Source organism: Brachionichthys hirsutus, chromosome 18 (assembly GCF_040956055.1).
Source record: "Brachionichthys hirsutus isolate HB-005 chromosome 18, CSIRO-AGI_Bhir_v1, whole genome shotgun sequence".
NCBI lineage: Eukaryota > Metazoa > Chordata > Actinopteri > Lophiiformes > Brachionichthyidae > Brachionichthys > Brachionichthys hirsutus.
The window spans coordinates 4791409-4806890 of NC_090914.1; the positions used below are offsets into that span (position 1 = coordinate 4791409).

The 15482-nt window shown below is 42.7% G+C and overlaps 2 protein-coding genes across 2 annotated transcripts; one reads left to right on the plus strand and one right to left on the minus strand.

Moving 5' to 3' along the window:
- Window positions 1–10921: 10921 nt before the first annotated feature.
- LOC137907519 (muscarinic acetylcholine receptor M5-like) lies at window positions 10922–12502 on the plus strand. The gene has a single exon (XM_068751864.1). The coding sequence runs from the start codon at window positions 10922–10924 to the stop codon at window positions 12500–12502; it is 1581 nt and encodes a 526-aa protein (XP_068607965.1).
- A 1302-nt stretch (window positions 12503–13804) lies between these two features.
- Window positions 13805–15256, minus strand: zgc:194887 (uncharacterized protein LOC571819 homolog). Its single transcript, XM_068752416.1, has 2 exons — window positions 15112–15256; window positions 13805–14499 (listed from the first exon to the last, which is right to left on the minus strand). The coding sequence occupies exons 1-2, from the start codon at window positions 15254–15256 to the stop codon at window positions 13805–13807; spliced, it is 840 nt and encodes a 279-aa protein (XP_068608517.1).
- Between the last annotated feature and the right edge of the window lie 226 nt (window positions 15257–15482).

Below are 15482 nucleotides of genomic sequence, written 5' to 3' on the forward strand. Positions count from 1 at the left end.
GGCCAGTGTGGTATAGATAAAAATAAACATTGATGCTCTTAGCTCAGGCATGAAGCGTTTTGTAAGAAGATAGACTAGAAATGTGGAGAGAGGGGGAAAGATGGAGAGTGGAAGTGACAGAAAAAAGGAGAGATGTTTGGAAAATAGAATAATTAACCAGGCAGAATGCAAAATGAATTGTTTTATTCTGATTGGGATGAGTCTCAACAGATTGAAATACAGCGCAGTATTTGGTTTTATCTTCCTTTTGTCAAAATGTTGTGTGATGTTCATGCTGAGAAATCCTATCTGGTAAAATGTGTTTTTGTAAAGGTGCTATTCTGCAGTCTGCAGCCAGTGTGTGTGGCAGTGACTGCTGTGCAGCGCTGTGACTGACGGCTGCTTCTGTCCACTCTGGATGTGGAACAAACAGGTGGGAGGACTCTCATCAGGCATAAATCCGAGTCATACTCCTTTATTCTAATCAGAGGACAGTTTCATAACTCATCATGAAATGAAAATGTCCTCTTGCCCCGTTATCTCTCAAACAGTCGCATGCACTCGTTCGCCATCTGTTCATCATGCACATCCTGCCTGCCCTTCATCTGACTCTGAATGCAGCTTGTTCAGCAGTGCTAAAACAGGTACGGCCGTCCCTCAGAGCATCACCTCCTTTATGTCAGAGTGGTGCTGAAGCAAACAAAAAAAAAATCACAGGTTAGTAAAATAGCACCTTTTCAACCGTGAAGCCAAATGTTCCCCTTTGCTCTGTTTCCCTTAGCCTCAAACGCAGACAGGAGAGCAGGCAACGCCGCCACCAAGCAGCAGCAGCAAGCTATAAGCAAACTGTTGTATTTATTATGCTTCAGAGCGCCTTGACGTCTCCTCCTGCTGAACTAGGTCTATGGGTCAGCAGGCGTCCTCATTGTTAGAAGCACAAAACTGTGTGGCTGTTGTTCGAACCCACTCAAAGTGGGTCAGGCTGTTTTTGATAGTGTGATCTAATAGTGTCTGAGTCCTACATGCAAGCAAGTGGTCTGTCCAATTAATGGTGTAAATGATTCATCTTTCTATTCACTGCTGAACAAACAGAAGATTTGATTTGAAAACATCTCCTGGAAAAAAACAGCATTAGCAGAAAATGCGGCTGTGCCGTATGGATTTTCCACTCTGAGAGGTAGTGGATTCACCCACTGCAGCGTGTCTCACTGACACATAACATACCTCAGTGAAGTTGCATGACAAATCGGCCTTCCCGTTAGGGTTAACGTTGCATGCAAATAAAGCAGATTAGAACAATCTCCTGGTGCTGGACACAAAAATTCATCTCACCGGGCGAAATAAATAAGTTCTGTCATCTTCGAGTTAGTGGGATATTTTTTTTCAAAAGAGGAGACAGATAGTGAAGAAGAAGATTTAATAGCGCTAGGCTTCTCCTTCGCTGTGGAGAGTCGATTATAAACTCAATCGATCTATTCCACTGCTGTTTGGAAGATCGGCCCATCTTTCTTTGAGGGGTTTTCCATTTCTCAATAAGTAGGAAGCTGAAGAAGGCATTCAGCAGGTGGTCCCGAATTACAGTAATTAAAAAGACAGACGGCCATGAAGGCAACACGACCTGAGTGCAGGACGGCCCAGACAGGCCGAGTCAGATCAGATATTGAACACCTTTATCAATTATTTTCAGTCTTTATTATCTCCTACGCCTTCTCTCTGTGGTCAGTCTGGGTCAATCTCTGTTGATGAGGTGATTAATATATTTATTTTTTTGCTCTTCACTCAGTGGAAATTTGGCTGCTGCTGATAAGATTCCCTGCAGCAATAGTCCAGCTCACTTGAAGCTTCAACACCCTTTTGAGCTGACCGATGATTCAGACAGAAGGCGACTGGACAAACTGATAGTGACATCTCCAGCATCCACAGCGAGACCTGTCTCACTGTGCTCACGGGAGCATTGGCTGTATCGCACACCCACAGAAAACAGAGCAGTGTTGACTCAGGAACGTCATTAGAATGGAACACGAGAAAAGAAATTTAATCCAGCTGTGCTTGTTTTCCTGTCTCCGCAAATTATAGTCTAATTATTCTGCACACACCAAATAAAGTACGGACTGTGTAGCTATCAGTGTAAGTAACAAATATATCCTGATTTGCAGGAAGTCCTGAACAGGAATGGTTATGTGGCTGCAAATGAGTTCCATCCTGATAAGGTCGACGTAGTCAATTTTAGCCAAATCCCCAAACATGATGGCATGTCAGCCAGGCTTATGCATCTTTTGCAAAGGTTTGCATCTTTAGTTTAGATTGTAGCTTGCCTGATTTTAACCTTGACTCAGGCTTTTTTGTGTGTGCGTGTGTTGTTCCTCGCTACCTCTCCAAGGAGTTCTGCAAGATGTTTGTGCGGAAAAAGCTAAGGATGTGGATTCTGGATCATTTTTCACTTTCTACGTTCTGTGACATATCATTTACGCATAATTGTAGACCGCTCAAAATAAAATGACTCACGATCCTCCTCTATAATGTTCGGATACTGAACCTGATGATAATTAGAATCTGGGGAAATACGTGTGCCTGCAAATGATGATCCCTCAGCTACATTTAGCAGAAGTAGAATCCGAGTCATTCAAATGGATTTCAGCTGTGAAAGGTAAGCCGTTATATCTAGATGAAAAATGTATCAGGATCCGCCCCTATATTGATAAACTAATAAAAGACTGATAAACAGGTTTCCAGTGTCAAGGAACCATCAACAGAATAAGTACCCTGATTCCACTCCCACTCATCTCCACATGCTCAGCAGTGTGACCGCTTTCTTTATTTGTATACATGTTCTTTTATGTGTTATTTCTCCATGTTGCGCCTTCACACTAATGTTTGTTTCCTGCCAGCATCCACTCTGCCAACGTTCTTCAGCCTCTGCCACTTAGTTCTCCGTCTGTTTCCCCTCCGGCTTCATTGGCTAAATCATCTATATTATAATAAACTGTCACTCACATCCACCCCCCATGTCTGTGTCCCCTCTGAGGTACACAATGGAAGCTAAATGGAACACCAACCAAAATAAATGAAGTAAATCTGCACAGCATTTCCATCTGGTCTTCTTGATTATCCTTTTCTCTGTAGTTTTGCGATTAACAACAATCTGTAATTACCAAATACTGCAAGACATTTGTGTCTTTCCATTAATCGGACAATCATTAGTTAAATTTTTCAGGAAACACACACGGTGTAATTTGGGTCATTGCTGTTGATGTAGGAGTGTCTCAGTGTTGGATGTCCTTAACGGAGCACAATCCACAGGTCCACAATAAAACAATCTGAGATGCCTTGACTTAATCTCCTCTTAAAGTGGCATTAAAGTTTCATTGTGGGGAGGGAGCGTTCATGTGCCACCCAACCCCGACACAGGCAGGGTTTGGTGGCACTGTCAGGTAGAGACATAGATCCTGCTGCATGCATTTAGATATTCATGACTCTAAATATAGCATTCATTCATTAGTGTTGAATGTGTCTTTGTGTGGCCCTGTGATGAACTGCCAACTTGTCCAGGGTGGACCCTGCCTTTCACCCATTGACTGCTGGGATACGTTCCAGCATGACCCTCGACTGGACAATGATCAAATCAATGCATTATTTAACCGGGGAAACTATCTATCTATCAGCTAAGAGTTCAGTCTTCTCTCCACAGGGATAAAAGAAAGTTGCACCGTAGATCTTCAATAAATCCACTGAAACACTCCAAGGTGTTGGCTAATCATTGTGTCAAAAATAAGTTGTTGCCTGGGGGCCAGAGGGAGACAAAAATCCAAAAGAACCTAGCATGAGATCTAATAAACATTTGATGAAGAGACAAGGCAATCAGATCAAGAGTGGAGAGACTCATGTCAGAAATCAAAGTGAAGGATTGATCGCATCAGTCAAAGTCACTCGGCAGGATTATTTACAGCAATTTAGCGAGTAACTAATCAAAAGTAAAACAAAAGAGCAGTCATCTGTCGAAGCACATTTGCCACCAGCAGTAGTCAAGTATGAGCAGAATGAAGACAGATGGAAAAAGACGGTAAAACAATATTCAATTTCATAGTGGCCAATTCCATATTTTTTTATGTTACCAAATGGATGCACTTATTGCATCACGAGATAAGAAATACCTCCTGATCTACGGATGGACTCACATCTTTAATGCCCTTCTCTTTTTGGTCAGCCGTGCATGGCTCAGACAATGTTCTCTGGAAATAACCACGACATCTTTAGAATGTGGATGAACAGATGAGTGTCTGAATGACAGCGGGCTTCAGCGATTCCCTGACATCTGCCATCATTTACTGATTACAAGCCTTGTGAATATTGGTGAAAAAGAGGATGTGCTAATCAGAATCGAAAAAAAGTTGGACATAAAGTCACTCCATAAATTCCACAATTTAAAACCCTAATTTTTTAAAACATTTTTGCTTTACTGTCAAAGGTCAGATCTTTTACTTCAGCTTTAACTGTGCATTTAATTACAGCATTAATAATTCATTTCAATTGCTGTTTAATCAATAAGACATATACTGAATAATCGATATGAATGAGTTTTCCGATGAGACCTTGGTGTGGACGCTTGCACTTTTTTTTGTTGTTGATGCGTTGATGTACCTTATAAAAAACATGAGCGCTATAAACTTTGTGTCAGTCAGCAGTTCAATGAACAGTGATGAGCCAGGTCCTTTGGCCAGCTGCCTGGAAATGGCACGGCGAGGTGGGATGGAGGGTGGAACGCTGAGTGGGCGCAGATATACGGAGCCCTGAGGAACGGACGCGGAGATATTTTCATGAAACCCATCAATCGTGTTGGCGGTGCATGGCTTTGACCTAGTCACAAAATCATTTTAGAGCTGCATTATGGAAAAATGTCAATATGAAATGAAGGCGGCTGAGCCAGTTATCCTCTAAGCAGCTGCTCTGCTCCACAGGACAAAGTGCAGCGTGGAGGTTTATGTACTTCTTTTACATTTCTCGAAGCAGTTTACGATCTATGGTACTCGTGTTCTTTACTTACTGACTCCAAAGTGAACAATTTGATAGGAATTCCACTTGGGTTTAAAAAAAAATTGCAATCGGCTGTCAAATTATATGTCTTGTGATGCTTTAAAATAAACAAACGCTTTCATGTAGACTGATGTCACAGCTTGACATGCAGGCAATTAAACCTCATTAAATTGTGACAGTAGAATACTGAGAATCTAAAACTCCATGAAAACAATTTGAGCAATTAGAGGAAAAGGAAATGAAAGTGGCATAAATATACTCATCTCAGGACCTCCCAGACATCATTATTGTACTTCCAGAGCTTAGAAATGGAGGGCCATTTGATACTTTTGTGTAATGATTGTGTTTACGATTAGCAGCCGATTTTTTTCTTAGTCTTTCGTGTGACCTTCTAAATATGAGTCAGTGTCATAAGGGGAAATGCTAACAGTGCATCCTACAGATAAATGTATTATATTGGCAGCAACTTATTATTATTATCACTCTGGTGATTTGATGGGGGCTTGTGGGAGAGATCAGTGCACATCATCCAGATTAAAGCCATACAAGGGCTTTAAACCCATCCAGGCCAGTGGTGTAATGCTCAGCAAATAATTCCCCAATCAGCATATCAGCACGATGACATTAATGTCGTGTGCACACATGCATCCACACACAAATGCACGACAAAGGTGCCAATGTCGCTCCAGAATTCTGCTTATCTGGCCATGTCAGCGCTCTTCCATCGGCACAAAGGCAGCAGCATGTGTTTCATGTTCTTCAGATGAGTTTACTGATAGCCACACTGCTTTCTCCTCAGAGCAGATCAAACACGCGCAGAGCCCGCCGTCTGCTCGCTTTTCAGTGAAAACGCAGACAAAAGACTCGCCGTTGGAGGTAATTCATGGTTTATGTGACACACAACAAACACAGAAGTAGAAAAACGGGATTTGACTCGACCGGTGTGACTCAACACCAAACTCGCCACCATCATCTTAATGCACACAAAACCCTAAATCCTCCAAAGCAACCCCATCGAAGCCACCCAGCTACCTTTTTATTTTATTTTTTCCTCTTCCACCTTCATACTTCGTGACTCTCACTCTGTGGTCTGAGCTGCATGCTCACTGTCCCGAAACATGATGAACCACTCAGCCCTATGGAAATTTCTCCTCCCAGTGAGCTAGCGTCAGCTACATCTGTGCCTGTCAGCCAGAGCGGATGCAGAGGCAGCTCGAGCAGCAGAGTGGCAGCAGCAGAGAGTTGGCTCCGGCACCAGGCAGCCTCACACTGATATTCCGCTTCAAGTTGACTGGGAGGCAGTACGCACTTTTCCCTTTACCTTCAGCTCCTGAGCCATTTCAACTCATCTAGGAGTGACTGAGGAGGGATGCTGAACAACTTCGGGATACTTTTCTCATCTGGATGCACAGCGGCTGCGTTGGATGACCGGTGGGGAACATGAGTCTCTGCGCTGTGCAGGGATGACCAAAGCTCTCCGGTGTCCACGTCGTCTCCTTTTATTCGTCTTCTTTGTCCTTTGCCTCCGTGCTCCCCTCTGGCATGCGAGGGTCAAACCAGTGGGATTTTTCATCCAACACAATCCTGCCTGTGACTGTGTTGTGCTTCCGTCTCTCATACTTGACCTGAAGGCTCCGCAGGCGAAACAAAGGGATTACCAGTAAACTTTGCTTTCACCGGGAAAGAAAGTCTTCTCTCAAAGAGGGGATGAAAGTCAACTGTAGGTAGGTTTGTCTTTTTTGTCTCCTCGACTCAAGAGCAATTGAATGATCAGGTTTGTTTGCAGAGCCATGACCTGGATTTAAGGGGAATAGTGTCATCTGTGCACAAGTGCATGTCTGAGAGGTCTAAGCATGTATTTTTAATGTAACCTTTTACCATAATAAACACAGCAGTGGATGGGCTGCTGGAAACATGGGTAACAAACTGTGTCTCACCTCTTCCCATATAGTGTCTCCTCTATTTTATACCTTTGTTCTTTTTTTCACAGGAGTCTTCATGATAGATTCAGGCTTTCTGTAATACCTGTCATCCATCTTCCATTTATTTCTAGGAACAACTTCAGTCTGTCAGCACAGCTCTATTATAATAGAGCAATCACACCCTCCTGCTTCCCCTCCTTTGATCTAAATTCAGACTTATCTTAAAATATTTGCCAAACTGACATGTTTCTAAGATGGGGAATTCCTTTGCTTTTGTCTCTCTCCCAAAAGACCAATCAACATTTTCCCTCAGAAGCAGCCCCCCCACTGCCACCACTCCCACCTCTCTTTTATTGAGCCAGAGACACTAAACAAGCAAAGCTTAAGCAATGAAGTATGATTTCAAGTTCATCCAGAGTCCAGCAAAATATTATGTTTTATCAATTGGAGAAATATCAGATTGCGTGGGTTAATAAAACACATAGATGTACTTTTTTTTGCAGTATGTTCTAGGATAAATTGCATTGTATCTGGCTATAAATGTTGGCTTGGGGGTTGTGCATACCTGTTTTTATTTGGCTATGATTTTATATATTATAGTCAGTGAGCAAAGTTTTAAGCATATTGAAAAATGATGCACTGGCTTTAGAGAGATGCATGCAGACACACAGGGATGTGTTTTATTGTCCATGAGCTTTAATGTATTCTTGTGTGTACATCCTCAACAGGTCATCTGTGCTTCCTGCTTAGCTTCTACCAGAAGTGGAAAAATAATAAAGACAGATGTTATTAAACCCACTGAACTCACTTTCATATACATATGCAATATCGACCTGTTGAAAATTGGTCATGTCTGGGGACAAAACCGCACAACAATAAGGCACGAAAATGTAGGAAACACTTCATGCGAGAACACCAATGAGATGATAGTCAGATCATTATCCAAACAATGGGGCATTAATGAAATACGGCTGCTGCTCATAAAACTGAATGCATGGAGGCGTTAAGAGTTATCATATCATTCTGTTCAGCAGCTGCCAAAGCCACGTGCAGATCTCAATATTAATGTAATGATCATATTCATCATGTTCTCATCGTAGAGGAGACCGTGGAGACGTAGCCGAAATCAAGTTTATGCTTGACTCTAAATCACAGGGGAGAAACCATTTAGGCACTGAATAAACAAAAAGCAGATAAGCACCTTATACTCTAGAGGGTAGACTGCAAATGATTGCTTTTATTCTCAGCTGCAGTGCACACTTGGCATTATCCATCCTAATATACCTGATGAATATTTCGGCTTGCATATTTTGGCCTCAGATCGGCATCCTCTCTTCTCCGACGATGCCTGATACAAAGAATGATTCAGGCATTTTGTGGGTCCTCACTTCTGCAGGATGCTTAACCATGGGTCAGTGGACTAACTACAAGATGCACAAACCATTGTGCCAAAAAGCTCTGGGGAGATTTAACAAACCCAAACACTCACCACAGATGCTGTCCTTTGCCTCATGCGCTTCCTCTTCTTCTTCATTTGGTTTCTCCCGCTCTTTTGCAAATGCCACACACATACACATGGCTTGCTTTTATATTTACAGAGCAGCGGCACTGCAAGCGTGTGAGTGTAGAAAAAGGTCATATAAGGCTGGGAGGCCCTGGCGTATAGAGTCACTGATAGCCGGGTACCAGAGGAATCCAACGTGTCCACCTCTGTACTCATTGGGCTCAGCAAAGTATTATGTTACCTCGTCTCGAGACTCAGGTGTCATGACGAAGGTTTCTTGGAGTGAGGCCAAGTTGAGTCTGCTCTATTATTTGTCACTGATTCCTAGACCTCTGACCTCTGAGTGTAGAATTTATAGCATCACACAGTGTTCGAACACACCATTAGTCTGACCAGATGCCACGAGGCAAGAGGTCCATCCCAAACAGACCATGCTCTCTATTCGTAATGATGGAGTCCATGTTAACCCTGCAGCCGGGCATCTGAGTGTACCATTAAAATGCTTCCTGCTTCCGCTGTTAGGAGGCTTGACTTGCTCCACACTGGCTGAGGTCAAGAGGTAGAATTCGCCCTTTCCTTGAGCTTGTGTGCAAGTGCGCGTAAGGATAATAGCACGCGAGCAGTAGTGAGTCAGAATATTCTCATTTTGCAAACTCTGTAGCTGCCATCATTCATCACCTCCACCGAGGCGAGGCAGAGCTTATGTAATATGTTCGTCCGTCCATCCATCTGTTGATAACTCAAAAGATTCTGGATGGATCTGGATTAAAAATATTTCAGGAAAAGTTGGGAATCTTACCAGGAACTGTTTTGGTGACAATCCAGAGCAGATCCTGAATTCTCAATCACTTTCAAATTTTTGTTAGCATTGCAGTCAATGGAGCTTTAAAATTGTGCACAGCAACAGCAGATAAATTTGAGGTACCCTCATAAACAATGAGGGCTGATCATGTGGAGATTTGAGCGACATGAGATGAAATGTCGGTCTATAGCAACATGAGGGACAAAGTCCTGGAGGACGACCCCCCCACAGTGACTGGAATGTTATTTTTGTGGGCCTCCGGCTGCTACCGGCACTCCTGCTAACCTGGCACTGTCGAAAGAGTGTGACGGTCGTTTCTCAAGTACGCACTGCTGATTATGGAAAAAGGAAAATGAAATATAAAAAAAACCTAGTTACATTTAAAAACCTTTAGTTTGCTCAGCATCTCAACAGCAAGGCAGGTCGTTTCTTGATTCACACCTGAACGTTCCGTTTGCAGTTTCTTTCAGAGGAGACACTTTTTTTTCTGGCCACAGTACATCATCTATTTTTGGGAACTTCTGTTGGTTGTGCTGGTTCTCACATTTTGAAGATTAGATTGACTCAAGTAAGCACCCTTCAGAGTGTAATCATCCATCTACATTTACAAATGTACTGAAACCCAGGGGATTCTATGCTGCTTCCACACATTTGACAAAAGCCCTCGAGGCTCGCACGAGGCCACACGGCACCACCGTGCATTTGTAGGTCATGAAAAGAGATAAATTAAGCCACAGGAACTTCCCATTGGCTTTTTATTTTAATGCACAGACCCAGGTTGGCATGGGCAGCCCCTCGGCCACTATTGATTGGCATGTCCAGCACCGAGGGATGAAATGTGCATGCATGCCACTGCTCTGACCTGAGAATGGAAGGAATATGGGTGGAGGAGTGTGCCGCCCTCCAGTGGTGGTTAATGTGAAAACCCTTTACTCGCTGAACAAGCAGTTGCATTACATTGTATATGAAGAAATTGAGTGTCCACATAGAAAATAGTTGATAGTTTTCATGTCATTTAAGACACTATGCAGAGCTAGAGATTCAGTGCATGCTGACACATTAGCTGGCAGTGTGTTTGGAATGTTTGTAGGGACATTAGCATCTGACATTAATCTGTATTTGCATTCTGAGACAGGCAGCAAATGCAAGTCCTACTAAAGGATGGAATATTTATGTATTTATTTTCTTATTTATATAATCAGAGCAAAATTACCACCTCTGTTCACTATTAATATAACAACACATATTTGGAGCAATGGATTAAATTATGTAATGACCTGGATTTTTTAATATGCCACAGATGTGCAGAGATTGCCTCAAACTCTCCATGTGGGAATATTCACATGATTGGTCTAACTGTGTGAGCTGCAGGACAGCTTACAGTTCTCATCGATGAAACCGAGAAAATTACATCTTTGTAGTTGAATGCTATTATCGGTTCAGGATGTATGATGGACAGATATGTTATTTTTGATTACCGGTATAAGGAGCAAAACTTGAGGCTTCTCGTTCGCCTTAGTGCCAAGTATTTGATGCACAATATGCAGAACTGCTGCCATCTAGTGGTGTCAATGAAACTCTAACATTTTGTTTCCTGTTTTTTTTTTATTCAGGGGATCTTTCTGAAAATGATAAACACAAACGCTCTTATCACATTTGGATAATAATACTCAGACGTGGACCATGGAAGGAGAGAGCGTGCTGAATTCCACTGCAAACACCAGTACAGCAGATGTCCAACTGGACACTCACAGTCTCTGGGAGGTGATCACCATTGCAACTGTATCTGCTATAGTCAGCCTCATCACCATCGTGGGCAATGTCCTAGTGATGCTCTCCTTTAAAGTTAACAGCCAGCTGAAGACAGTGAATAATTACTATCTGCTGAGTCTGGCAGCTGCTGACCTCATCATTGGCATTTTCTCCATGAACCTGTATACCTCTTACATCCTGATGGGCTACTGGGCTTTGGGGAACCTTGCTTGCGACCTGTGGTTGGCCCTGGACTATGTGGCCAGTAACGCATCAGTCATGAACCTGTTGGTGATCAGTTTTGACAGATATTTTTCCATCACCAGACCTTTAACCTACAGGGCTAAGCGGACTCCCAGACGGGCTGGTATCATGATAGGTTTGGCCTGGTTGGTCTCACTAATTCTGTGGGCCCCGCCTATCCTCTGTTGGCAGTACTTTGTCGGAAAAAGGACCGTTCGTGAGAAGCAATGCCAGATCCAGTTTTTCTCCGAGCCTGTGATAACCTTTGGGACAGCAATCGCTGCCTTTTACATCCCTGTATCTGTCATGACAATCCTCTACTGTAGAATCTACAAGGAGACTGAGAAGAGGACCAAAGACCTGGCAGAGCTGCAGGGGATTAACTATCCCACAAATTCTGTAGTCACTCAGCCTCAAAAGACCATTATCAGATCCTGCTTTAGTTGTAAGTTAGGATCAGCTTCACATGACAGGAATCAGGCCTCTTGGTCTTCCTCGAGCCGAAGCACTGCTGCAAAATCAGTAGTTGCCGCCAATGATGAATGGTCCAAAGCTGGTCAGCTGACCACCTTCAACAGCTACGCTTCCTCCGAGGATGAGGACAGGCCGGTGTCTCCAGGAGGCTTCGAAACATCCTTCAAGAATCAGGGTTGCAAGACCATCAAGAGCGGAGTGGGCAGCGAGAGCGAACAGCTCAGCAGCTATGAAGAGGATAGCTTCTTCCAGACACCGCCCAAAAGTAACTCTCAGAAGAGCAGCAAATGTGTGTCCTACAAGTTCAAGCCTGTGGTCAAAGATGCACAGGTGGAGCACCAAAGCAAAAACGGAGACGCCAAAATGGCCTCATCTGCATTCTCTTCAGCCGAGTCCATGAGCGCTCCATCCACTTCGTCGACATCTAAGCCTATAGATGCCACACTGAAGAACCAGATCACCAAGAGGAAGCGAATGGTTCTGATCAAGGAGAGGAAGGCAGCTCAGACTCTCAGCGCCATCTTGCTGGCCTTTATCTTAACTTGGACGCCGTATAATATCATGGTGCTCATATCTACTTTCTGCTCAGATTGCATTCCCCTCTCTCTCTGGCATCTGGGCTACTGGCTATGCTATGTCAATAGCACAGTCAATCCCATGTGCTATGCTCTTTGTAACAAGACTTTTCAAAAGACCTTCCGGATGCTCTTACTGTGCCAATGGAAGAAGAAAAGGATTGAGGAGAAATTATATTGGTACGGACAAAACCCCGTGGTCAGCTCGAAAATGTCATGACCTTTTGATTATAATGGTTAGAATTATCTTGGCTTTAAACTTGAATTCCACATATTAGGCAATTTCAAAAGAAAAACACTTTATCAATTAGCTGGTACAGTTTATAGTGTTTCCGATTTATCAACAGGTCAGCTTTAGTGTGCATACTGCCTACACTTTAGGAATGGAAAACCTTGTCCCATGTAATTAGTGATTTTGTAAATAGATTTAAAAAAATATCCAAATAGTATACTGTATATGTATATTTGATAGCCGGAGACCATGTTAAAATTACTCCATTCTAATGATTGATTCAATAGCATTGAGAAATGCCAATATTATCTCACAAGTTGATGCTATTTACACCCAAAGTGTCGTGTGAATATTGTTTTTTCTCTCTGTGTTGTGTTTGTATTGAAGATGCACACTTTAGAACTGTTATTGTATTTTAAAGGGCTACTCTATGTTGTCTTGGTGACGTAAGCCCAGATTGTAACTTGATGATTATGAAAGCCTTTTCACATGTGCCAATGTCTTTTGTCAGAGGAGTAAATATATAATCTACGTAACTATTTTCAGACATTTCCTGCCTTCCCAATCTCAATGCAACAGTACGGTCAACAAACCGAACCCTACTGCTGATCCCTTAAAAACTTAGAAAAGGACAAATATCGTTAGCCTCGTAGCATAATTGCCCATTATAAATAGGAATGACCTAAGACTTAGGCTATTACGCTAACGGTATGACAGTGTCAGCTTTTACAGAAGAAAAAGGGTAGGATTTGAGTTTGTTTATTATCATCTGTTTTATTTTTCATCCTCAGGATATATTTTTTTAATAGCGATACACAGTATTTGTTTCCCCAGAACAAATGTAGTGAAATCCACACCTTTATATCTTACCGGTAAATGTATTTCTGGCAAACTTTAACGTATGGTGGCAAAAAAAAAAAACACACAATAGTGTTTGTGAAACCTTTGTTTTGGAGATACCATGCAAATATATTTTACATGTCTGAAGCTGTTATGCCCTGAAACTCTTTTTATGACTGTGATAAACCAGAAGTCTGCTTGCAATTTGGAGAATGAAAGTGCTTTGGTTCATGTATTGAAATGGTGTATGATAGAAACCCAAAAACATATAGCTGAAACTGCACGGCATTTTTATACAGTGTTCAAAGTATTTCCAACATTTTGTGATCCTGTAAATGTACTTCTGAATAAAATGTTGTGACCTGACTTCTGTTAGGACGAACTGTTGCCCGCTGTAATGTCTGTTGCAGAGAAAAGCGAAGCCGTAGCCTCAGTGAATATAAAGAACTCTCACAACTCGTCCTTCCTGCAGTCTCCATTATGAATCACTTTAACTGTGTCTGACGGTCTCACCATCATCCATGCATACTTGCACAGTCTCTCTTTGTTGCAATCCTTTTGCCAATAGATAACATTCCTGCGATTCAGGTTTGCTCCCGCGCAGGCATCATACCACCATCCCCCCCCTGGCACTCCCTGATACTCCAACCTTGCGCAATTTTGGAAGTAGTTGTCATTGTCTCTGTCTTTAGTTGTGAATCTTTGGTTGTCATGAAGGTAGTTCTCAGTGTCGAGGGTAAGAGCATCCCCAGCTGTGCCCTGAAACAGCCCCAACCTCAACCTGTATGCCGATAATTCATCCTCTACCAGGAAAGGATCATACTCCCCGACCTTTATCTCGGCATCTTGATCCACTAATTTTATTCCCAGTTTATAGAGTGCAGGTCCACGGGTGAGCTGATGAAGGTATTCATTTCCAAGCCAGTGATCACCAGTTACATCTCCAAAGCCAATCTTGTATTCAGCCCAGGTGCGATCGAAATTCACGCTGCTGTTGACGGTGATATGCTGTACCACGGTCCAGCCTCCCTCCTGCATGGCACAGTAGGCCACAATGGTGAAGTCACCTGGTCGGATCAGGTACACCCCATCCATGGCACGGCCCGATGAGGCCATCAGCATGTCGTGGCAGTCTCTGGGCAGCACTGTTGATAAAATGAACGTATTAGCTGCGACTGTGAAACAATCCAGCTTAAATACAGTGAATTATTTTAAATATTTACTCATGAGGGAAACCAAAGAGGCACTTTGGCACCACAAATTTGAGGAATCAAACACTATTTTAAGAGTATACTGTTTTCTTCTGTTGCATGCTTTTGTTTCTTTGTGTGTTTTCACCAGTTTGTCCTACTGTTAGGAAGATGACAAACAAACTAATTAAACTTACGTTTTGCAGTAGATGATAACAATTTTAGTTGATGATTTCTCATGAGAGGGCATCTCAAAATAAGAACTTGAATTTTAAGCTACTCCTGGATAAAGAGAGGACCCTTTTCTTGACAATACAAAAATCATGATGACATATCTCGGTTGTTCTTGGCAGAACAATGTGTCCTATTGGGTGTCTTAGCAATTCATCATGTTTCACTAAAAACCTAATGATATTTATTAGTTAGAGTTAGATACTCCTATCTTCTTGACACCATCCTCCCGTCTGTCCAACAAATAAACAGCCAGCAGACAGATGGATCGATACTCCTCCAATAATTATCAGACCGCGATCAAATCTCACCAAAAGTAAAAGCAACCTTAAATACCTTTCATTCCACGGTTCAGAACCAGTTTGTGTTCATCTGCACGAATGAGATTCAGATTCCCAGCCTGGAGTTCTTCCGCTTCAACGTCAACCACAGCGAGGATCAGGAAGGCCGCTGCCGGCAGCCAGAGCCTCGAACAACCCATCCTTCACGTCCCTGCGCTGCCAGGGAGCTGAAGAGAGGATGTGAACGATAGCTGGAAAAATCTAAAAATCTGTCCTGTTCCCTCTGTCCAAATCTTTCATCACACTAAGGCAAAAGTCAATCCTGATAGAATAAAAAAAAAAAAAGGCGCACCAGCGGTTGGCAGCTCGGTTCATTGAAATCACTTCAGTGTCCCCCGCTTGCAGCTGGACTTCAGCCTCAGGCTC

What these genes read in the sequence shown, in the direction of transcription:
- LOC137907519 (XM_068751864.1), top strand. Translation starts at nt 10,922, where the DNA reads ATGGAAGGAGAGAGCGTGCTGAATTCCACTGCAAACACCAGTACAGCA.
- zgc:194887 (XM_068752416.1), bottom strand. Translation starts at nt 15,256, where the DNA reads ATGGGTTGTTCGAGGCTCTGGCTGCCGGCAGCGGCCTTCCTGATCCTC. An exon ending in TCTGAACCGTGGAATGAAAG is followed by an intron (nt 14,500 to 15,111) that starts GTATTTAAGGTT and finishes TTTTATCAACAG; the next exon opens with TGCTGCCCAGAGACTGCCAC.